At 41.2% G+C, this 25,576-nt stretch overlaps 1 protein-coding gene across 3 annotated transcripts in view; it reads right to left on the reverse strand.

Moving 5' to 3' along the window:
• Positions 1–24,652, reverse strand: part of TRMT44 (tRNA methyltransferase 44 homolog) — a 43,528-nt gene extending 18,876 nt beyond the window's left edge. For all 3 annotated transcript variants that reach the window (XR_009757834.1, XM_061584207.1, XM_061584208.1), the window contains exons 1-7: positions 24,250–24,652; positions 19,297–19,414; positions 14,508–14,727; positions 11,222–11,290; positions 7,775–7,882; positions 6,916–6,987; positions 5,962–6,062 (exon numbers count right to left, since the gene is read on the reverse strand). Coding sequence is in view for 2 of the 3 variants with exons in the window: in XM_061584207.1 (XP_061440191.1) it covers positions 5,962–6,062; positions 6,916–6,987; positions 7,775–7,882; positions 11,222–11,290; positions 14,508–14,727; positions 19,297–19,414; positions 24,250–24,640 (1,079 nt within the window). In the remaining variant the exon portion in view is untranslated. The remainder of the gene's footprint in view (positions 1–5,961; positions 6,063–6,915; positions 6,988–7,774; positions 7,883–11,221; positions 11,291–14,507; positions 14,728–19,296; positions 19,415–24,249) is intronic.
• Positions 24,653–25,576: the final 924 nt, after the last annotated feature.

The raw sequence follows: 25,576 nt of genomic DNA on the forward strand, positions 1-25,576 counted from the left end.
TTAAGTACTGGAGCACATAAAAACAGCCATGTGGAGACTGCTTTAAATATCTCCTTTTTTAATGGCTTTTTCCATGTCAAGAGCTTTTCATATACAGCAGAAACCCCTTAAAAACAAGATATGGAGGAGATTGTTCTCAACACTATTTTTTTAATTGCAGTACATGAAGCAGGTGCAGAGGCCAGTTTTAAAGGTTTTAAAGAACTGTACTAAAGAACGATAAGGAGATTGCAGAGAAGCTAAATGAATTCTTTGCATCTGTCTTCACAGTGGAAGATATAGGGCAGATCCCTGAACCTGAACTAACATTTGCAGGAAGGGATTCTGAGGAACTGAGACAAATAGTGGTAACGAGAGAGGAAGTTCTAGGCTTAATGGACAATATAAAAACTGAGAAATCACCGGGCCCGGATGGCATCCACCCGAGAGTTCTCAAAGAACTCAAAGGTGAAATTGCTGATCTGCTAACTAAAATATGTAACTTGTCCCTCGGGTCCTCCTCCGTGCCTGAGGACTGGAAAGTGGCAAATGTAACGCCAATATGCAAAAAAGGATCCAGGGGGGATCCTGGAAATTACAGGCCAGTTAGCTTAACTTCTGTCCCTGGAAAACTAGAGGAAGAAAATCTTTTCTCTATCCACTTTCTCAATGCCATGCATAATTTTATACACTTCTATCATGTCTCCTCTGACCCGCCTTTTCTCTAAACTAAAAAGCCCCAAATGCTGCAACCTTTCCTCGTAAGGGAGTCGCTCCATCCCCTTGATCATTCTGGTTGCCCTCTTCTGACCCTTTTCCAACTCTAGAATATCCTTTTTGAGATGAGGCGACCAGAACTGTACACAGTATTCCAAATGCGGCCGCACCATAGATTTATACAACGGCATTATGATATTGGCTGTTTTATTTTCAATACCTTTCCTAATTATCCCTAGCATGGAATTAGTCTTTTTCACAGCTGCCACACACTGGGTCGACATTTTCATCGTGCTGTCCACTACAACCCCGAGGTCTCTTTCCTGGTCAGTCACCGCCAGTTCAGACCCCATGAGCGTATATGTGAAATTCAGATTTTTTGCTCCAATATGCATAATTTTACACTTGTTTATATTGAATTGCATTTGCCATTTTTCCGCCCATCCACTCAGTTTGGAGAGGTCTTTTTGGAGCTCTTCGCAATCCCTTTTTGTTTTACCAACCCTAAACAATTAAGTGTCGTCAGCAAACTTGGCCACTTGACTGCTCACTCCTAATTCTAGGTCATTAATGAACAAGTTGAAAAGTACAGGTCCCAATACCGATCCTTGAGGGACTCCACTTTCTACAGCTCTCCATTGGGAGAACTGTCCGTTTATTCCTACTCTCTGCTTTCTGCTTCTTAACCAATTCCTTATCCACAAGAGGACCTCTTATTCCACGACTGCTAAGCTTCCTCAGAAGTCTTTGGTGAGGTACCTTGTCAAACGCTTTTTGAAAGTCTAAGTACACAATGTCCACTGGATCACCTCTATCTATATGCTATATTCTCAAAGAATTCTAATAGAATTCTAATACTAGAACTCGTGGACATTCAAAGAAGCTGAATGTTGGAAGATTCAGGACAGACAAAAGGAAGTACTTCTTTACTCAGCGCATAGTTAAACTATGGAATTTGCTCCCACAAGATACAGTAATGGCCACCAGCTTGGATGGCTTTAAAAGAAGATTAGACAAATTCATGGAGGACAGGGCTATCAATGGCTACTAGCTGTGATGGCTGTGCTCTGCCACCCTAGTCAGAGGCAGCATGCTTCTGAAAACCAGCTGCCGGAAGCCTCAGGAGGGGAGAGTGTTATTGCACTCGGGTCCTGCTTGCGGGCTTCCTCCAGGCACCTGGTTGGCCACTGTGAGAACAGGATGCTTGACTAGATGGGCCACTGGCCTGTTCCAGCAGGCACTTCTTATGTTCTTATGTTCTTAAAAGTTAGTGTCAATCTAGAACTTAGGCAATCCAGGTTCAAATCTCTAGTGAGCCATAAATCTCACAGGGAGTCACTCTCAGCCTAACCAACCACACATAGATGCAGCAAGCATAATATGGTTTATGTTTTGTTGTACTTGTGTATATTGTTGCTCCTTGGCAACAGCGCAGAATAAAAATGTAAATCAATCCTGCAAGCAGGGCTGTGGAGCCAAACCTTTGAGTCCGACTCCTCTATTTTTCTACTGTCTGACTCCGACTCCTCTATTTTTCTACTGTCCGACTCCGACTCCACCCAAAATTGCTTCCAACTCCACAGCCCTGGAAAGCGCTGTAAATGTCTTTTTAAATTGGAAGCTCTCATAGGAGCATTTTTATCGCTGCCTGAATATGCGCTGGTCTTGGCATCACAGCATTTGTCTTCATCTGGGTCCTGTGTCATACACTGACACACAAAATGTTTTCCATCTTGAGTTATGGTGAAATGCTCAACTACAGCTGACTTCATGGGAAGCTTCTTTGACATTTTGAATTTATATTTTTAAAAATTTGTCAATCAAAAATTATTTTGAAGACGGAGTCAGAACATTTCTTCCGACTCTGACTCCACCCAAAATTGCTTTCAACTCCGACTCCACGACTCCACAGCCCTGCCTGCAAGTAAGTGACTTCACATGAACACCTATGGGCAAGCCAGCTGTAGGCACAATTTAACATGGCTTCCAATTAGTCACCACTATGAGAACTAACCCTCAGTTTTAAAAGCAGACATTTTTTGATATTAGAATTACAGGGTTTGGGGGAGTTCTGTTTACAAGGTAGATTTATCAGTAACGGCAGCCTAGGCAAGCATTTTGCAGGTAAAAGTTTATAACGACTGCTATGGAGAATGGGTTAACTTTAAAAAAATCCTAGGAAGTGAAGGAGTGCTTTGGGAGGGAGACCTGGTCATATTTTTTATGATGCTATATAAAGCTTGTGGTTATGAGAAATTGAGAAATTAAATTTCCTATTTACACACCAGCTCATCAAAATCAATGTCCTTCCCAGTAGCTGACAAAATCAACAACTATGCACTGGAAATTATCTAAATCTCCATGCTGCTTTGATGGAATCATAGAATAGTAGAGTTGGAAGGGGCCTATAAGGCCATCAAGGCCAACCCCCTGCTCAGTGCAGGAATCCATCATAAAGCATACCCGACAGGTGGCTGTCCAGCTGCCTCTTGAATGCCTCCAGTGTTGGACAGCATAGCACATCCCTGGAGAATTGGTTCCATTGAGGACGGTTTTCCTGATGTTCACCTGAAAACTGGCTTCTTGTAACTTGGTTCCATTATTCCATGTCCTGTACTCTGGGGTGATCGAGAAGAGATCCTTCCAGGCTAAACGTGCCTAGTTCTTTCAGTCTCTCCTAACAGGGCTTTGTTTCCAGTTCCCTGATCATCCTTATTGCCCTCCTCTGAACCCGTTCCAGTTTGTCTGCATCCTTCTTAAAGTGTGATGTCTCCAAGATGAGACCTAACTCCTGCCAAATAGAGGGGAACTAATACTTCACACAATTTGGAAACTATACTCTGTTAATGCAGCCTAAAATAGCAGTTGCCTTTTTTTTGCAGCCGCATTGCACTGTTGGCTCATATTCAGCTTGTGATCAACAACAATTCCAAGATCCTTCTTGTATGTCGTTTTGCTAAGCTAAGTATCCCCCATCTTAAAACTCTGTGTTTGGTTTCTTTTTCCTAGGTGCAGAACTTTGCATGTTAAATTTAATTCTGTTTTTAGCCCATGATCACTCTGAATTCTGTTTCTGTCCTCCAGGATATTAGCTATCCCTCCCAATTTTGTACCATCTGCAAATTTGATAAGCATTCCCTGCACCTCCTTATCCAAGTCATTAATAAAAAAAGTTGAAGAGCACTGGGCCCAGGACTGAGCCTGTTGATAACCTGTTCGTTACCTCCCCCAGTTTGAGAAGGAGCCATTGGTAAGCACTCTTTGAGTATGATTCTGTAGCCAACTGTGGATCCATCGGAGAGTTTAACACTTTTTGTAAAAGACAGAAATACTAAGCATTTTTACCTGGAAGTCAGTCCCACCAAAATTGGTGGGACTACCTTTCAAGTATAAATGTTCAGGATTTGGATGCAAGAGTAATGCTGTTGTTGTTTTTTAGCATCTCAGCTAGGCCAGTACATTAATGAGTATGAATGCTATTTCCTTCTTTTTTATATATATGCTGTAACTATATCTCTCCCCCTCAAAGTAATCTTTTTCTTTTAAAAAATATTCCTGAGTTTTGCCTTGGAGATTCAGATGCTTTGACCAAAGTGGCACCCTCCAGATGTTGCTGGACAACAACTTCCATCATCCCTGACCACTGGCCATGCTGGATGGGCACAACATCTGGAGGGCACAACCCTGGCTAACCCCTGACCTAGATCCACATAAGCTTCAAGCCCATTGATTCTATGCTACTTGGATAATGGTAAATAGGATGAAGATTTGTGAAAGCTCCTGTCCTGCATTAAATAACGTAAAAATGCAGAGGCTTCATCTCAGCTGGTTCCTGTTTGGTTCAGATATTTTCATCTACTGGATATGAATATTTATGTCACTATGCAATCAAGCAGGGGTAGTTAATATCAGTGAGGAGCTACTGAGAAGACTGATCAGTCCACAGCAACGGTGGTATGCTCAAAATCATTCCAGGACTGGGCTTAAGTGCGAGAAGAAGCGTGTTAGCTCAACTAGAGGAGTCTCTCGGTCTGTAACACTCCTACTTGTTTCTCTGATCCACTACTTTTCCAGCTACAATGTTCTCAAAACTACAAGGATCCCACAAATAGGTTTCTCCTTGATCAAACCTATTTGCCTTCATGTTGTTAGACCTAGTTCCACTCAATCATGAGCTGCAAACACTAATCTGGTAGTGGAATAGGAATATCGCTGTTTAATGTTTTCAGTTTCAAAATATTAGTCCAGACATCACAAAAGTCATTTATGATTTTACTCTCAAATTATCAAACACCAAGTGCTACTTGACACTGCAAATTATCTCAAAAAGGGTAGGTGTTGTCTTTTTTATGCTTTGAATATCTCCATCCACTCCCATGTTGTGGACCACTATTGTAATTGATAAAATATTTTTCTTGACCTATTTTCTGGAAACTCTAAAACATGGATATTGTTTATTGTATACAGAATTCTGTATTCTTTCGTGACCCACGGCTAACACAGAAATAAAACAGAACTGAGTTGGTATGTCTTATCTAAACATACTGCTGCCCCCTGGTGGCTCTCTTTACCCTGGCCTTTGTCACCAGAGATACTTGGTAGGACCCATCTTATTCTTCTGTTTGCAAATGGTTTTAACTGACTTTAATATTCTATTTTTACACTGTTGCAACTTGTCCTTGGACCTTATGGTGAAGGGCAGGTAAGAAAATAAATCAATAAATATCCCCCCCTTTGGCAGTTCCACATCAATTCTCTTACCAGCCTTTCAGTTTGTTTTTCCCCACCTCTCCCTTTCCAGGGCTTCCCTGCTCCCTCACATCACTTTCCAAGGCTGTCCTTTTTCTTCCTCCAACAGGCACTTTCTCACAGTATTTGGTGTCGAGCAAATATGAAGAAACCTTTCAGGCACTCAAGGCCCTTAAACCCAGCCCCATCAGGTACCGGATGTTACTCTTTTCTAATAGACCAAAATGTCCCAGGCTTCTTCCATCTAGAGCTCATCTCCACAAGCTCTCACTGTCTGTACTGAAGCTTTTATTGTCATTCTCACAGACTTCATTCCTTCAACTACAGATCCTGCCCATCCTACTGTAACTTTGAAATGTATTGGGTTTTATACTGTCCTTATTTGCTCTGTTTAAAATGCACTATGTACTATGATAGAAAGGCAGTTAATAAATAAAATAATAATTTCATACTGGCTCTTCATCACAACTTCAGAGCCCCCCCCCCGCTATTTTCAGAAGCACTAAGGTTTGGTACCTGGCTGCAATTACAGGTATCCATGGTGTCAGCTCATCAGAATGATTTCCAATTAGCCAGTCAACATCTGGATACTGATTGTTTGGACTAACTGTGTTTTCCTAAAAGGAAACAAGACAATGGTTTTACATAAGTTGCACAACATAAACAAAACTGCTAGTAGTGTTTTTCTATTGAAAGCTACTATCATCCGTATTAGATTTTAGACATGTATGATTACGTCTCTAAAATAGCTTCAGTTACTAATAGCATGCTGTACATTTTGAAAATGGTTCCAAATTGTTCCAGTTAGGAAAGTGCTTTTTACAAGTGTAGGAGGATTTAAAAGCTAAGTTACATCCATACAAAAGAAAATATTATAGCTTTTCTATCTTGCTTGAAATTTGTTCTCCATTTATTTTAAAAGGTAAGACACTTCTTGCATCGTTTATTAAATTGCACGCACACACACACTGCATGAAATTCATAAAAGGATGGTGCTTTATCACAGAAGAAATGAACAGAAATATCAGGCCTTTCTGGAAACCCTACGAATGGTCAACTTAAGACTCCTCAGCAAGGCACCCACTCCTCTGCCTCCTATTACAGCCACTTACTATTATTCAGTTTGAGAGATCAATTATAAATATCCAATGTTAACAACAAAGCTAGAGGGGGGAAAAGATGCTTCTGTTCTCAGGAAGTATCAATGTCAACCTAATATTGTGCACAAATACAGACTTACAAAATGTGTTGCATTATATTTTTATATGCTTCATATAAAGATATTCTTTGGCCTTATATTGCAATCCTATATCCATATTCCTGCGGTAAGCCTCACTGAACTCAATGGAATTTACTTCTTAGTTCATAGGATTGTGCTGTAAATATTGAGGGAGTTTGTTTGCAAAAAGCAGATCCGAGCAAGAAGCATACAGAAGCGTATCATACAGAAAGCACACGTTTTAATGATACCTCCAAATGTGTCTGTGGTCCATACATGTCCCATATTTTTCTTCTTCTGACATCAGTTCCTTTGCCTGGATGCTGAAAAATTTCATGTATGAATTATTAGTTTTATTATACTCATAATACCTTACTTTTTAAATACTTTTCTCTTCCCAAAAATGAAACAGTGCAATACATCCTGAAATCACTGTGAGTCACATGGATCACAAATAACGATTCTAAGAAGTGCTCACAGGATTCACGTCTGCTTGTAAAATCATATTTTTACCTGGAAGTCTTTACCTCTCATCCTAGCATATTGGCTGGTTATGTTTAATCAGCACTAAGATGAGTATTTATATTTATGCAGGACCTACAAAAACACATGGCAGTGCATGCTTTCTCCTTAATACAAATGCTTCTATTCTAAGTCCCAATCAGGATACTACATGCTGTTAGGGGCTCAAGCAGTGATGATATTTGTATGCTGCTTTTCTGTCAAAAAGGATTCCAAAGCAGCTTAAAATAAAAAACACAATAAAATACAAAATATTAATATACACTTTAAAACAAACAGATCCAGGCTCACTCTGGCCCCATACTGCAGCTAGGAGACTAAGAGATTGTATCTCCTCTATCCCAAGAAGAATACCATTCAAACCCCAGCTACTGACTAAGGAAAGAGCATCTGCAGGGAACCTGCTTTTCCCCTCCTTCCCAGAATGAACATTCTGCTCCAACAGCCCATTGCCCTCAGACTGCATAAGTGAATGAAAGGATATTATGGTCAGGCAGGTACAGGATTGACAGGCACAGCAGCACAGTAGTATTTATTTAGCACAGTGAGTGGAAAACAGGTAGAAGTTGAGAACTGCATGTTATTTACCCCCTCATTGCTTAATATGTGAACCAGGAGACCATTTCCACAGCCAAGATCCACAAAAGACTGTTTTTCAGACAACCCTCTCTCAGCTCTCTCATCTTCCCAAAGGATCTGAAAGAAAAAGGACAAAACCCAAATTTCAGAAACTGCAAATGACAAAGCAGCATTAATCAATGTGGAAAACTATAAAAGGCATATCAGTTTAGAGAGACCAAGAAGGTGTTTACAACTGGGGTACATGGCCACATTCTATTTTGATAAGAAGGATAAAGAAATGTCAGTCTTTTTTCTTTATGTAATCAGTATCAAAAGACTCCATTAAATTGCAATTTTGAAAGAACTGCAATTACTACTTCCTTTAAGAAGTTAGCAAATATAAAGTTAAAATGAAACTTTTAAATAATGTCATCTCTAGACACTCCAGTAATGATCTTATCCAGGCACACTGTCAGCTTAGAGTAAACAAACAAACACAGAATGAAAAAGGCTAAATGAGGAGATTATACCATTCAGTCTCTCACTTGTCTTAGCCCATCATGTTAGCTTTCCTGATAATATTTACAAAATGAACTTTACAATTTGGAAGAATGCATTAAGAACTGCAAATATGAACTCCAGGCAACAGATACATAGTATATTGATGGGATGCTAAATAAATACTTAAGAGGATGGAAGAAAAACTCCATGACATGTTAACAAACCCAGCAAACAATGATCTTCAACTTTACACAAGACCAGAATTGAGGGTTAAAGCACAGCAACACAAAAGCTACCCAGCTCTATTTCTTGAGAAATTGTGGCTGGTATGTGTTGTCTGATAATGCTGATACTCAGGCTGAAGATTTCCATAGTTTCCTACATCTACTCTCAAACTCAGCAACTGGTCTGTAAATGACTGTGACTGATGTACAGCAGGTACAGCCAACCTGATGCACTCCAGATATTCTAGACTACAACTCCCATCATCCCTCACCATTGTTCATTCTTGAGTGGGAATATCTGAAGGATACCATGTTGGTTATCCCTGATGTAAAGGTTAGTGATGTAATTGTACCAGTCACATATATCATACATAACCGTGAGGGTGTATTTTGGTTGAAGAGACAGGGCGATCCTTGGCTGCAAGGCATTATGCCTCAAGGAGATTGCCGAGGAAACAATACGGCTTTACTCACAGTCACAAGTAGATTTAGGGTGCTTCCAGACCATTGCTATTTTCAGGTAGGATTCAACCACATACGGGCAAATTCAGGATGTGCAATTACAGCTGAATGGACCAACCCACTTCCCCCAAAGACAGGACTATTTGCAATAAGAAAATGATGGGAAAATATACACAAAGTCATCTAGGCTGCAATCCAATACATGCCTACTGAGAAGTGTGTGTGCGCGCGCGCGCGCGCGCACACACACACACACACACACACACACACACACACACACACACACACACACACACACACACACACACACACACACACACACACACACACACACACACACACACACACACACACACACACACACAGTTACGACATGTGCTCTTGGGAACCTGAGTGTGTGAATTTGCTACCCTCATGTCCCATGAAACACACCTCCTTGAGAGGAGGGGATCTTTTGCTAGGGATAAAACAAGTGCTTTGCCCTGAAATGTGCCTAAATGGTGTATATATTTAACCCAAGAAATGCAGGTCCAAACCAAAATAAAGCAAAGCTGTCTTTTATTGAGAGAAAGAGTAGGAAAGGATTACAGAATTACTTGGGTGCGTGACAGCATTAATCATTAATATCCTAACCCATTCATAACTTTAAACTAAAGAAATCAAAGGACCCTATTACTATAAGAGATGAAAGGTATGAGAGATTACCTATCCTATGCCCGGAGTGGGCGGTTGAATACAGCTGAAGCTATGTGGAAGAGCTCTGATCCAAAACCAGGAAGGAATCTCTTGGTCTCAAGGTTTTGGACCGAGACCCAGAGTCTCCCCGGTTCTGTCCCTGCAGTCCTTGATGCGTTCCTTGAGAGCGTCGTACACGTGTGTGGGAGCTCTGATGTTCCTCAGCCCCACTTCCTCTTTCTTCCTCTCCTTTTTTTTTAGATTCAAGCCTCAGTTTTAAAAGACTTTTTCCTCTCTCCCCCTCGTGCCAAGGAGGGTATGAAAGTCTGGTGATGTTGTGTATGTGTGTGTGTATGTATCTCTTACTGGCCCTGAAAACTAAGGCTCCTAACAAACAATGGGATTCACTGTGGGTGAGGGAAATTTGCCAAAGAACAAGATTACATTTATGCAGAACATTTATCCCATAGCTTTAGTTTTGCATCTTAATTTCTGCCCTTGTTACTCTTCGCACAAAACCTCGTGGGAAAGCATAACCAGCCATACCATTAGGTGGGGGTGTGGGGTGGGAATTGTAATTTAGCAGGCTCCATGGCCCTGCCTCGTAACAACTCACACAGAATGAATGCTCATTAAATAGCAAAATGGAGCTGTTCACAATAAAATAAATTTGTTGTGAACACCAGCAAAACACTGAACAAGGATTAGACTTTAGAAGATGACAAATTAAAGGTCAACCTTTAAGATTCTTTCTGATCATAATTTACAAATTTGAATATTACACTAAACTATCAGAGGTGCATCCTTATGAACTACCATGAATCCAGTGATCCATCCATGGACCAATGAGCTCATCAGATAATCACAAAATAAACCCATCAGCTGTAGCAGCTGCTCAGTTTTTGTTGGTTATAGGCTGTCAGGAAATCAGGAACATATAACGTCAGTGTTGTGTAGCTTGCACGCATTTCCAGTTAGCTTCTGGGTACAATTCAAAATGCTAGTAAACATCCTGCGACCAGCATGACTCAGGAAATGAACCCCTTCTGCACCCCAAGACCAAGAGGTAATGCCCTTCTCCCAGTTCCAATGAAAGTATGGCACATTTTCAGAACCAGCAACAAAACTGTACAGTACCCTCTTCAAGGAGGAGCAAAGTTAATCTCTTCCTAGTTAATCTTCCTGTGAAGGCAGAATAATTTAAGTGGACTGTTCCAAACTGACTTGCTAATAATTGTTTTCCCTATGTGTTTAGTTCTTATTGTTTTCCTTGTATGTCATAGACTTTCATTTTTTCTGTTTAATGAGGTTTGCACTTCCTTTTCATACAGATATAATAAACACATGGTAAATAAAATATTTTAAAACCCAAAGCCAACATCCATCATTATCAGTCATCCCTTGGAAATGAAGGCATCAACAAGCTGATGCCATTATTCTGTCCACAATCCACAGGACTTTAACCAAACTGTGCATTTGAAAATAAAATTTCCATTTGGCAAATTCCATTTTGTCCTCAATTGCTCATATTCTTTTAAAACCACACTGTGAAATTTGCTTTTTTTTAAAAAAAAAATCTACATTTTTAGAGCTATTTTGTACCACCACCTACCAGCAGATATGCAGCTATAGCAACATCCTCATATACAAACTTTTCAGGATCTGTTACTTCAGGCCATACCTGCAGATAAACAAGCAAAGTGACAAGGCAATAACTGTAAGTATTTAAAACCATATGCTATTCCAAATATCTAGAGTACACACACAAAGGTTTACAAACATATACATCCATAGAAAGCCCACAGAAAACCTATTCAATGGTGGGTCTCCCTGGAGAACTCAGACACGAAGCAGCGAGTCCATCAACTCTCCTAGAAGATGTTTCAGGGTCAACTTAAATTTCACTGCAGTAGAGCTAGCTACTGCCAAGCAACAATTCCATGGTGTAATAAGTGTTGTTATTACACCACCCTTCCCACCCACATGGATAAGCAGATTCAGACACTACCAGGTCGGCATGGAGCCCCAGTCATAAAGAAGTCATTCTGGCCATGCTGTGGAGGTCATGCTGGGTTAATATTTCTTTCACCTGGAATCAGCCTGCATCTCAACAGGCACTGTCATCACGACACCAGAGTGGTGTAGAGGTTTCAGTAACAGACTGGGACCAGAGAGACTAGGGTTCAAATCCCCGCTTGGCCATAAAGCTCACTGGGTCACTGTCTCTCAGTGTAACTTACCTCACAGGGTTGTTGTGAGGATAAAATTGGGAAGGAAAGAACCATGTTTGTACACCACCTTGAGCTTCTTGGGGGGGAAAGTGAGAGATAAATGTAATAAAGTCAACCACCTACTGCCCCCCCAATACTTTTTCTGATACAGCAGAACAGGGATGGGGAACATGTAGCCTGCAGAGATGACGAATCTGTGGTCTTCCAGATGTTGGTGGATTCCCATCATCCCAAGCCAGCATGGCCAGTGGGTCCGGGATGATGAAAGTTTAGTCCATCCTCATCTAGAAGGCAATTTCCATAAAAAACACTAAAATACAGTAGAGACAACAAGCCAGCCAATAATAGGCCTGAACTATTATGGTCTGGCAGACCCCAGGTGATAAAAAACTCCAAAGGCATGGGGCACTACACCCTGCTCTCTCTTTTGATCTGCTTGCCCATCTAAGCACTGACTTTTCATTTATGGAGCTTGGCTTGGGGAGGCTTACTAGGCTGAAGTTTGAGGATTCCTATCCAATTGCTTGTACATCATATAGCAGTACAGGGAAAAGTCATACAGAAAATTCCTCTTAATTAGGGGTTTGCAGAATAATATTACCAAATTACACCACAAACTCACCAAAAATGCATGCTTTTGTTATTACACCACTAAATACATCGCCGGAAAGCTCACTAATCATTTACAAATAAAACTCGTGGGACAGTCTTACTACCAGAAGGAATTCTAGAAAAAGGCAGCCAATACTGACACAGAACACATCACAATGCACCTCAATATATCAAAAATCCTATCTTTGCACTAACACCCTTTTAGCCTCCTGAAATGGTAGCAGCACTTGGTTGGTTAAGTCATCCTTGTATATTAAGCTGCTTACAGCACAGACGCTTACCTACCTCACAAGCAGCATTTCTTTCCAAGGGACAAGCTAAATGGGGAATTGAAGAAGGAAAACTAGCAGGGTATGAGTGTGGGGGAAAAAATGAAGCCATTCTCCTTCAGCATGTTATTAAAATGATCTCCCTCCAACAGTAAAGCATTTTATTGCATCTGCAGCCATGTTAAACATTGGCCCTCTTCAGTTTTCTGGACATACTGTATATCCTTAGAAAAGCGATATTAATCAAAAACTGGCTATCATTTGACACATACAGCAACTGCAGAGTATCCATCTCTTATATTGATAAAATAAATCTGCACCAGTTTTGGAATGCAGAATGGAATAATCAGGAGTCTCCAATTATTGACAGACTAAGGGCTTCTATAAGATGCAGTTTTCACCTGCAGTAAGATTCATGAGCTTCATGGAAGTATTCAAGACTCAGATCTCATGGGTGTGGTACATAATTTCTGCTTTGCAGCTCAAGCAGCATCAACCTTCTTTTCTTATTTCTAAATAACATCAGGCCAGTTATAAACAACTGCAACTAGGCCAAATGGACCGAATATTATATGGGCAGTAACAGCTGGTCATATTGTGCCAGACACTAGAGTGCATTTCAAGACAGAACTTTCAAAACTGTTCTATGCAACCCTGGAACTCATTTGATGCGTATCTAAAGGTCAGTAATGGTGGACAAGCTTCCCTGAAGGACAGCTTGCCCACAAGTACCAATTTTACCCTGCAATATATAGCATTGGGTGCATCCTAGGTTGTACTCTCAAAGGCAACAGAGACACTAAACAGACCAGGGTAGAGGCTGAATGAACTAAGCATGAACCCTTGAATATACCTCAGAAATGTCTACAACCCACCAATTTTCTTTAGCAGATGTTCAGATGTACCTAGCAATGGGGAATCAAGCACTGAACATTAAGAGTAATCAATGAAATTAAATTGAATGAACACATCTGAATCTGGAATGCATAACAGAAGCAAGATATCCATGGAACTCAAAATTTACAAGCTCACAAGTCTCCTTCTCCCCCTGATGTATGAAACTTAAATGATGATGAAACGTAAAGCAAGTTTCATAACACTACGTTAGATCAATTTAAAATTAATTGTTCTGAAAATGAAAGGGGACACAAGGAGGGATCTTGTCCCAATATACAACCCTAATGTTTAGATTTTGCAAATGATTACGAGGCAAAACCCTTTTAAATATGACAGCTGCTGTGAGAAGCACTAACAGAAAAGAGCTTTTGTGGGGCCTCCTCCTGTGGGGACTAACATTCAAGTCGATCCAAGTTGTACATCCAGACTGGACATGGAGCATCAACCAACTCCTGCCCAATCAATTCAAGGCATGCCACTGAACAAGCCACATGTCTTGGAGGGATTTTCTACAGCAGTGCTCTATTTTTGTAGATTTCACTGTGGACCCACAGAGCAAGTTGCAAGAATGAGAAGAGGAGAATGGAGTATTGGCAGCTGAGCACTGTGCCTCTCTGCCTTAACTACATTTGACAAGGTCAAAGCATTTTGAAGGACGGGTGTTGTTTTAGAGGCAAACTGGAGAATCTCTGCAGTCCTTTTGCCCATCACTGTCCCATATTACAAATACAAACTTACCCCACCGTACAAAAATCTACAAATATTGGGTGAAACATTCTAATGAAGTTTCTTGAACATGCATTCAAATGTGCAACACAACTGCTTTCACATCAATCATAATTTTAAAAAAAGATAGTAAAAAAAGTGATCTGACTGTTCTGCTGTTTACCTTTACAATCTCTTTGTACTTTTCCTTTAGATCTTGGTACATTTTGCTGTATCTAGCCACAGAAATGAGAGAAAGTGTATTCTTAAATTCACTTTCGGTGGTCTCTGTGGACCATTTAACCAGTTTTGACAGCAGTTCACTTCCAAGCCAAGTTGTTTTAGGGTATACAAGTCCATCTGAAATATAGTTTTCTGAAGGTGATGATAACATTGACATAGACCTGCAACATTAAAAAAAATTAAAAGAAATCAGAGAAGTTCAATGATAAAGAGTCTGAGGAGATCTGTGCCACAGGCCAAATTATTATTCAGTTTGTGTGTTACACTATCAGGTAGGGATTGGGGGGGGAATATCTGCTAAATCGGACTTAGTGCTGGATTCCAACTGGATTCGACAGTCCACTGTCTTTTTGGACCAGCACTGATTTCTTGTGGTGGGCCACGGCTGTAATTGACACGAATTTTGCAGCTGTGGCTGTAAACAGCATGGATTTTTTTAAAAAATCCTCCTATTTTATGTAATTATCTTCAAAATTTCCTCAAAGTTGCTGCATTTGTAACAGTGTAGGTGTGATAACGATTGCCATTTGTCCATTATATATTACCAAAACAATTGAGTTATTAATGTCATATAATTCAAAGAATTTTGGCTGCCTGCCCTAAGCTATATATGTCATTAGGGTTGCAGTCCACTTGCTGGTCCCAATCCATTCGCATTCCATCAAACTGCAATTTAGTTCCATCCCATCTTTGTTTATTTTCATGAACTTATGCTTTTTTCCACTTTGATTTAAGGGTGTAGATAGGAACGCAAGGTGAAAGAGCACTGAAGGGGTTAACAACAAATTAACAGGGAAGCTTAGACATGCCCACATCAAGGAAGGGGGCAGGAAGGGGAAATAAGAAAAGTGAGAGCCTGTATTTGCTTTGCTAACGTGTAACTGACCAGCTGAAAGGTTGCTTTAAATTCTACCAATTGCATAGCATTGCTTGGAATAAAAAGAGAAAAACTAGAGCACCAATGAGTTCACAAAACCTTCATTCTTTTCTTGCCAGGTATATGAAGGGGGGTCTAACAGGAACCCGAAGTGTGTATTGTACAGATCTCCATTACAGCACATCTCTTTGGGTGCCTATCAGAAATAATGCAGCTGCCTAAAAAATCTGAGCCACACCTTGTTGCTACAGCAATCTGTAGAGGCTATCAGTGTGCCCCTACTAGAGCCTATGAGGAGACGGTGAGCTCCTTCAGCAGTTAGAAAGAACAGCAAAACCTAGAAGCGGTGTGGGAGGGGAGGGGAGGGAGTTATATGGGGCTGTAAGGGCTCACCGAGAATTAGTTAGAATGTGCTTTGACAATGCAAAGAGATACTGTGATCTCTTGCTTTCTCCCACACCATGGCAGGGTGGCGGTGGGGGCTGTGCTAACATGAAACTAACTCTTGTTCAGGAGGAAGAGGAGGTGGTCAGGGGGAATAGAAAGTACAGCATTTAGAGGGTTCATACTGAAAAGGCTTCTCTGTAGCTTTAACTAACAAGTTAAATAGGGAATACAGTTATATTAAACAGTGCTTTGGGGGGGGAGCAGCAGAAACTCCAAAGCATTCAGGATTGGTTCAGAAAGGGGGGAGGGAAGCAGATTTTCAAGACAGAGAGAATAAAAGTACAAGGTGGTACTAGTGGTGGTGGTGATAATGCACTGCTGCTGACAAAGTAATTCAAGTACAGCAAATAGCAAAATGGAATCATTAAGCAGCACATCAGTTAGCCCAAGACAAGAGACAGACTCAAAGGGATTATCTGCCTCGTTGATATGTAGATAGGAAAAAAACATGGAACACTGTGATCATTTACATAAGCATTTACAACAAAAAACACCTGCAGATCAAATCACTAAAAAACCCCACAGTGGATGCAATCGGCAAGTGGGGAACAAAAAAAGGGTGGATCAGGATCGAACAGCAAACCCCATCCCTACTATCAAATACCCAAACATAGGAAGCTGCTTGTGTGAAGTGGCTCCTGAATATTTATAGCATGGGTGTGTGAATTTAACTGGGCTACGTAAACCCTTCCCAGAAAAGGGGGGTGAGAACTAGGAGGAAAGATAAAACATTTTGGGATACTTGAGGGCCTAGCGCACTGCCCAGTCTTATCTTATTCAATTTTGCAACTGCTCGTTCCTATCAGAAGACAGGGAATAAAATCACAGACAAATATAACTTGTACTTATACCACCTATTTTTCTTAGTTTAAACAATTTAGAAAAAATTATACCCTGCCCTTTCATTGCAGACACAATGCTTGGAGTGGCTTATGAACAATTTTAAAAACATCCACAAAAGCCATTAGAAAAATCAGTACCATCCTAAAACCTTAAAACCAGAGGCAAGAACAGCAGGCAAAACTAACAGGGGATTAGCCTATTAAAAACAACTCAGTCTGACAGGCTAAAATGCCTGCTTGAAAAATGTTTGACAGAAGGTCAAGGAAGGGGCCAACCAAATTTCCCAGGGAAGAAAATGCCAGTTTGGGCACAGCTGTAGAAAAGGCTCTCTCTGGAATCCCAAATAATCATGCCTCCACTTTCACTGGAATGTGAAGAAGAGCTACCCCAGCAGATCTTGAAGGGTGGCCAGATTCATACAGGGAAGAGATGGTCCTTTGGGTATCCTGACCCAAACCATTTAAGGCTTTAAAGGGGAATAGTCAGAACTCTGAATTGTGCTATTGACATGGTACAACTTCAGGTCAAAGTTGTGTCAATAATATTGGAAAAATGGATGTCACATGATGTGCTCCCAGAGTAAGAGCCCACTAACACACATCTTGCCACATTCTTGACCAGATGAAATTTCCAGAGACTTCTGAAGGCAGCCTTACATGGAACAGATCACAGCAGGCCCATCTGGATATGACTAAGACATATGTCACCATGGCTGGGTCCAATCTTCCTAGTTTCTATTAAATGCCAATCTACATTTTAGGCCTGGCTATTTTTAAAAAGAGAGAAGCTTAGCATAACTGAACCACATGAATTGAAAAATCCAATGAATTTTAAAGAAATATTTTTATCCAGACAGCTAATTTGGGACAATAGAGATATAAAGCCCTCTAGAAAAAAACAAGAAAAATGGGGCAGAGGGAAAAGAAAAGAAAAGTATGCCGCCTGACAAGATCAGCCTCACAAGACCTTCTCTCGGTCCCACCGGTTAGAACAGCTAGGCTGGTGCGGACCAGAGAGAGGGCATTTTCGGTTGTGGCCCCCACCCTCTGGAACTCCCTTCCTTTCGATCTTTGACACGCTCCCTCCCTGCTAGGTTTTCGCCGAGCCCTAAAGACCTGGCTATTCAGGCAGGCCTATGGGGTTGGGGAGGATTAGTTTTAGGATGTTTTAAACTGGATATTGGTTTTAAGGCTGATTAAGATTGTGTTGTGTTATATTTTGTATCTTGTGCATTGTGTATTGTTTTATGGTTGTAAGTCGCCTAGAGTGTCCATTAACTTGGACAGATAGGCGACCAATAAATAATTTTATTATTATTATTATTATTATTATTATTATTATTATTATTATTATTATTATTATATAATTTCACATGTTATTTCATATTTGGTGTGAGAATTCTAAACATGAGATGGTTTCTTTCACATGGAGAAACTGAAGCATGCACAGAACAAGAATAAGAGGCTATGTTGCACAGATATCTGAGTGTTGTATATCTCTACAGTATACACAGAAACCACCATTCTATAAAGTTGTAGATTGTCTTACCTAAAAAATCTTTATACAACACATTTTTGAGTGTATAAATCCTTGCTTTAAAAAGGACTTGATTCATACAAAGTGAGTTCTTTTTTCTGAGTTACCCTACATTCCTAATTTTATCACCGGGGGCGGGGATACCTGGGTGGGTGACAATCTGTGCAAAATTCAAGTTTTCTGAAGTCCATGAAGATAAAAATGAAACCTCAGATTTAGGGTCAGAAGTTATTTATTCTTGAGAAACAGATTCTGATTAGAGATGCTAGTATTTATGTTACTGTTTTAGATACTAGTATTTAAGGATACTTATTGCCACAGGCAATATGCTACATGTATGATAACACACTATTAAATAAATAATTTCCATCATCTTATAAAATTTAACTGAATCCTTAATACCATAACTGTAGCTGACCATGTCTAAATAAATGTTCAGTCGTTTATTACACAATTTGTGGTTGCCATTTTCAATTTTTTTTCTACATCTCAGATGACAAAAACTAAGAAATATGTGTTTGGGTAGCACAGAAAAGAGAGGTTTGGAGCTCTTTCTCTCCCTCTATCTGGTATATTCATAATTTTGCTTGCCTTAATTTTGGACATTCATACTTTTGAGGCTGCAATCTTATGTGTGCTTCATTGGGAAAAATTCTACTAATCAGGATAAGTCTGAGTAAACATACATAGAAACTTTGTAAATTTCAAAAATACATCAAAAGCACAATTTTATATGATGCATTTTATGCTACAAAAGTAAGTAAGTAAGTCAACTTTAATTGCTCAGAGCTATTTGTAGCTATTTGCTACAAAAGTAGTAAAATCAGTTTAGGTGTGATACACGCTATTGCTTTTATTTCAATATGTAAGTTGGGAGGATTTTTTTATTATTATTTAATGGCTTCCAAAATTTCCAAAAATGTTGTATCTTTAGCAACCACAATCAGACACTGCAATGATTCCACAAAACAAGGTTTGTTGCATGTCAAAGACATTCAAAAGACTGGAAAGTATTTTCAGCACCCACCATTCGTTATCTTGCATATGCAGAAGCCGAACTTGATAAGCATTGCACTGCTTCACATTGTATTTCCCTTCATCGGATTGCACCAACGGCAAAAAGGTCACGATCCCATTAAAGATATCTGTAAATATTTTACGAACAGTGTAAATTTTATTTATTCAAGCTGTTATCTTTGGGGAATAAAGTAAATCGTGCTTAAGATATATGTAGCATACATCATCATGCTGTAATCCTTACAATAACCTCATGAGTAGGTCTGCATTATTATCACCCTACTGCAGATGGATGTTGAGGCCAAAAGAAAGTAACTTGCTGAAGGCCATTTAGTTAATTCATGGCAATTTATGGACTTCACAATTCATGGTAAAGGCAAGACTAGGGACTTCACTATTCACACCTCAATCACTATATGACAGCAGCTCTATAAAGTGTATGAAACTAACTGATAAGAACAGCTGACCTGTCAGGAACCCAAGATTTGTTATACGTGAAGAAGTATCACTAGCCTGAGTTCAGGTCCTATCATAGCACTGTCATATTTGTAATAAAAGCTTTGTAAGTACAGACATTGTACAAGTTGCAACCAGACACTTTAGGATTATGCTGGAATGTGAGATTGGCAGCATTCCTCAATATTGTTTTCTAATTTTCTAAAGCTGAAAAAGGGAAATTCCATTTAGCTAACATATTTAAAAATAAGATGGGGAAAAAACACAATCTAACAACAAATTATTGCTACTTTTCAACTCTTTTAGATCCCACCAAATGCCTGGTAATACACATTTTACCTGAAGTTCAGAGTATTTGCCAGATAAATAAGTGTGGGGAAAGTATGAGGCCCACCCCCACAGAAAAGCCCAGATCCTGGTAACCTCATATCAGAAGATGAAGCCATACAAAGCAAGGTCTCTGACAAAGAGTGTAACAATTGTAAAACAATTGTCATATGGAAACAGGTTGCACTTCAGATACACCAAGCAATTTAGGACTTAATAGGTTAAAAAGAACACCTTATACTGTGCCTGGAAACAGGTGGGTACCTACTGACATTCTTTAAGTACTACTAGATATGGAACAGTCCCTCTCCTATCTTTATCAGTCAAGAGCCTTATCAGTCAACAGCTCATTCCCCAAAATTGGGGAAGAAGCTAGACTGGAAAAAGTCTGCATAATCAGCTTTGCTCATGTAGTAGTCTGTCCATGAAAAAGAGATCCAATAGTGTCCCTCCAAACCCATTCAACACTGAAGGCCACACCCAGAGAGCATACCCCATCATCACGGACCCCTCCTCCCCACACAGGCAATTATAACCAACTTCCCTGTGAGCAGGGAAGGAGATAGCAATCTTTGATTACTTCTTATAAACAGTTCATGTTTTATTATTACTACTACTATTATTATTATTATTATTTATTATCCACCCTTCACTCAAAGGTCCCAAGGAGGGTTACAACAGTTTTAAAACACATAATTAAAAACAGTTAAAAGCAACCTAAACAACATCACAGAAAATAGGGTGGGTCCTAAAAATATACATCTCAGGTGTTGTGAAGGCCGGGGTAAAGAGGTGTGTCTTCAGCATTCACCAGAAGTTGTACAATGAAATTGCCAACCGCACCTCGGTGGGGAGGGAATTCCACAGCTTAGGGGTTGCCACATAGAATGCCCTCTCCCAGGCCACCCCCCAAACTTCTGAGGGTGGCAGAACTACCAAGAGGGCCCCTCTGCTAATCTCAACACCTGAGAGGGTATGTAGAGAAGGAGGCGGTCTTTCATTTATTTGGAGCCTGTCATTTAGGGCTTTAAACACTTATGTGAGCACCTTGAATTGGGCCTGGAAACAAACTGGCAACTAATGGAGCTGTTTTCAAACAGGGCTTATATGAGTTCTAAAGGGAACCCCAGCCAGTAATCTGGCTGCTACATTTTGGACCAGTTGAAGTTTCCGAGTCATCTTCAAGGGCAGCCCCACATAGAGTGCATTGAAACAATCCAGTCTGGAAGTTACCAGAGCATGGAGCACTGTGGCCAAGTCTTCTCTGTTCAAAAGCGGGCAAAACTGGCGTACCAGCCGGAGCTGGAAAAAGGCACTCCTAGCCACCAAGGCCATCTGAACCTCCAGTGATAGCGCTGCATCAAGGAGTACCCAGGCTGTGGACCTGCTCCTTCAAAGGAAGAGCAACCTCATCCAGAACAAACCATCTTCCCACTTCCTGGACATGAGAACTCTGGACACATAACATCTGTCTTTTCAGGATTCAGCATCAATTTATTGGCCCACATCCAGTCCATCACTGCCCCCAAGCACTGGTTCAACACCTCCACTGCATCTCCTGATTCAAATGGAATAGACAGCTGGGAGTCATCGGCATACTGATGACATCTTACTCTATAGCTCCTGATGGCAGCTCCCAGTGGCTTCATACACACGTTAAATAGCATGGGGGACAAGATGGAACCCTGTGGAACATCACAGGATAATTCCCATGGTGCTGAACAGTAGCTTCCCATAACTTCTTTTTGGAAGTGGCTGTGGAGGTATGAGTGGAACCACTGAATCATAGTGCTCTCAACCCCCACCTCGAGACTTCCAGAAGGATACCATGGTCAACAGTATGAAAAGCTGCTAAGAGATCAAGGAGAACAAGCAGGATCACATTCCTCCTATCTCTCCCAACAAACGTCATCAACCAGGGCGACCAAGGCAGTTTCAGTGCCATGGCCAGTCTTGAAGCCTGACTAGAACAAATTCAAATATTCAATTTCCTCCAAGCATGCTTAAAGCTGGACCATCACCACCTTCTCAAGCACCTTGACCAAAAAGGGGTATCTGCAACTGGGCAACAGTTTAACTCTTCTGGGTCCAGGGAGATCTTCTTAAGGAGGGGATGCACCACCACATCCTTCAAAGCAGATGGTACCTCACCCTCCTCGAGTGAAGTGTTAGGGACCAATCTGCTCTGTGGCAAAGACCAGGTCAATGGTATATCTGGCCAAATTAGTTGGGACAGCCCATGCTCATCATGGAGGCCATGACCTTGAAAGGGTTCTCCAGCACCACATCCAAGATTACCTCTGCCAGCTCGGTTCTTGCTCACCTTATAAAAGCTATTCCAAAAGTTTTGTCGGATGAAGAGCAAAAGGGGGAAAACTTACATTCCTACCAGCTAGTGTGATGTAGTGAGTAAAGTTTTGGATTTTGATGGGGAGATCTAGCTTCAAATCCATGACTCAGTGATGAAGCTCACTAGGTGACCTTTGACAAGTCACCATCTCTAAGCAACCTCACAGGGCAAGTGAGGATTAAAGAAAGAGAGAGTACCATTAGGCCCTTAGAGCGAGGTGGGAACAGAACTTGGCCATATTCTTATCACCCCATACTGTCAGCTGACGGACACCTGTCAAAGTTCAAAGGACATTGGTGTAACCACCAAGCAGCTGCTACAAGAATCTCCTTTGAAAATGTGCTTTGATCACTTTTGATGCTGGGAGCACACCTTCAAAGGGACTCCCTGTACTGATTGCCATTACAAGGCCATTTAAAGTCTCTGCAAAGGGAAAAACAGTACTCAACATGGAGCATTTTCCCCTTGGCAGAGGAAGCAGTTTATTCAAAGCACTGGAGAAAGCACTCTGAGTATAAACTGCGTCTCTGAAAATAAACAAATGTTCTTTTTTAAAATGGATACTACTGCTTAGAAAATGGCTTGGATTTAAGCACTGCAGGGAGTGCTCTGAATCCAAGCCACTTTCTCCAGTCCCCTTGGCTGCACAAGCACAGCCAACCCCAGCTGACTGTTGGGGCTTCAGATGTGCCAGGCTCTCTTCACTCGGTGGTGCTTGCAGAGTCCAGCACTAAACTTTGCAACCCCAGCAATTAGCTGAGTTTGGGGCTTTAAAGCACTTCACTAACACTCTGCAGTCTCCACTAATCAGCAACCTTCCTTTTGGCCCAGCTGTGACTTTACCTGCCCACATCTGATGTCATATATGATGCCAGGTGTAGGACAAGTGGACATGACATAGCAAAAATGGTCTGGTGAGGCAAATTAGGCCTGTGGGGCAATAGTTCCCCACCGCAGCCTTAAGAGGAATGACAGGAGAAAAATGTGATTACTGTAATATCCAGTACTTCCCTTTACTCACAGAACCCAAAACTACCACTACCCAAGAGCTAAATGCTTCACAACTGAAATACAATAATTGTTTAAATATTATTATCAAGCAGGAAAATGAAAAGAAATAAATCAAGTGTGCTAATAAAATTAATTTCTGGCTGTCAAGAAAACCCTAATACATATCTATAGACTGATGGCATAATGCCATATCAGGAAGGAGTAGGTAAATTGTTGGAAGAACATAATCTACACAACCAGAATCCTAAACTTGGATGCACTGCAGACTCAAAGCTACTTCATGTATTATAAGAGACGGGCCCTACTTTTCATCCAGTCTGTTTTGTAACACTTGCAAAAGTGTGTGTGCACTAGCAGATACACATGGTATATACTTTCCCCATACTCCCCCCAATTGCGGATAGTCAACATTTCCAGCCGGGTTAATAACATTTCAGATATATACAGTCAATCTACAGTGGGAATACTGGGCCTAGACTTTTGCAATAACATGTGAAGAGACCCTTACATGATGGCAATATAATACTTGCCATTTGGTGCTCAAGCCCTTTCCTAATAAGGCCTGGTGCTGAATTTCCCATCTGCACAAGGGGTCACTGAATATATTAACACAGTGCTGTTGATTAGTGGTGTCACAGCGACACAGAAAATCTCCCGCCCACAGCAATAAGAGGACCTCTGGCACAATTCTGTTTACTGCCAACAAACCGAGGCAGGTCGGGCATTTCACCCCGCTGAAGCTCCGAGCTCGCTCTGGAGAGCCACAGCCGTTCAAGGCAGGCCGGGGCAGCCGCCTCGCGCTTTCCCCCGTCAAGTCACCTTTGACTACCATCTCCTGAGCGGGCGCGGCACCACTGCCTTTGGGCACGAGGGTTCGGAGCACCACCTCTAGCGCCTCCTCCGCGGGGCCTTCGAGACCGAGTGCCTCATAGTCCTCGCGGCGGCGGCAGCAGCGGTAGCAGAAAGCTTCCCAAGCAGCCTCCAGCACCGACGGCCCGGTGCCTAGGGCAGTCCCGACGGTGCTGGCCCTTCCGGGGCTCTCTTTCCCGAGCCGAGGCCGGGCTACCCGCCAGACACCCTCCAAGCGAGCGCCACACAGCCGCTTATTTGCCACCTGAGGCTTCTCCAGCCACACGTTCACGGCCGTCCAGAAGCCCCTGGGAAGCAGCAGATGAGGGTCCCGAAGGCCAACCTCTCCAAGTAGCTCCATGACGAAAAATGAGGGTGGCAGGCGCAGGTGATGGCGTCACATCCGAGTGTGAAGCATCCGTCAGAGAGATATGAAAAGGGAAGAGTGATGCACTTCATCCTGCATCAGATATCCGGAGGAGCTATTTTTTTAAAATTGCCACATCACCCCCACCCACGGTGATAGCCACCCATTATTATTATTGTTATTATTATTAGTATTATTCGAGAAAGTCAGAATTTTAATATAACTGCGATTGCGTAGCACTGTGACTCCCTCCATTCCACTACGAAACAAAAGACTCTAGCAAAGAGAGAAATCACTAGAGAAATACTAACGGAGGTAGTATTTCGTGTGAAATTGGCAAACTGCAACACCGATATAGTAGGAGTGAAGGCAGGCAGGGGCCAGAGAGTGCACCGCCCCACCTAAAGCTATGGTTTGCTCCGTGAAGGGATTTCTCAGAATGCAGCCTTTTTCGTTTGTGACCTGATAGCTTGGACACACTAAAACGAATGGCTATTGAAAACAATTCTCAGAGGGATATTCCTGTTAACCTGTTATAAAATAATAACATAAAGAGAGCTCTGCTGTATCATACAAAACGGCCCATCTAGTCCAGCATCCTGTTCTCACAGCGGCCAACCAGATGCAATTCCAGGAAAGAGTCTTGTGGCAACTCAAAGACAAAGTAAACTAGTATGGCATGATGCTTCATGGGCTGCAATGCACTCCATCAGATCCAGGAAGTGTTAGGTATATTTACACATACCGGGATATTTCTGTTAATCACCAACGCTAGTTTCTCAATGATTCTACATAGGTAGATTTCACTACTTTACAGTTTCCTCCCTCTGCAACGGTATGTTTGTGTGTTGAGATGTATATATGCTTCTGTTATTTATGTAATTTTTGATAATTTTTAATGTTTTTGCTTATTACCTTAATTTTTGAAAA

Source organism: Rhineura floridana, chromosome 9, assembly GCF_030035675.1.
Source record: "Rhineura floridana isolate rRhiFlo1 chromosome 9, rRhiFlo1.hap2, whole genome shotgun sequence".
Lineage (NCBI taxonomy): Eukaryota > Metazoa > Chordata > Lepidosauria > Squamata > Rhineuridae > Rhineura > Rhineura floridana.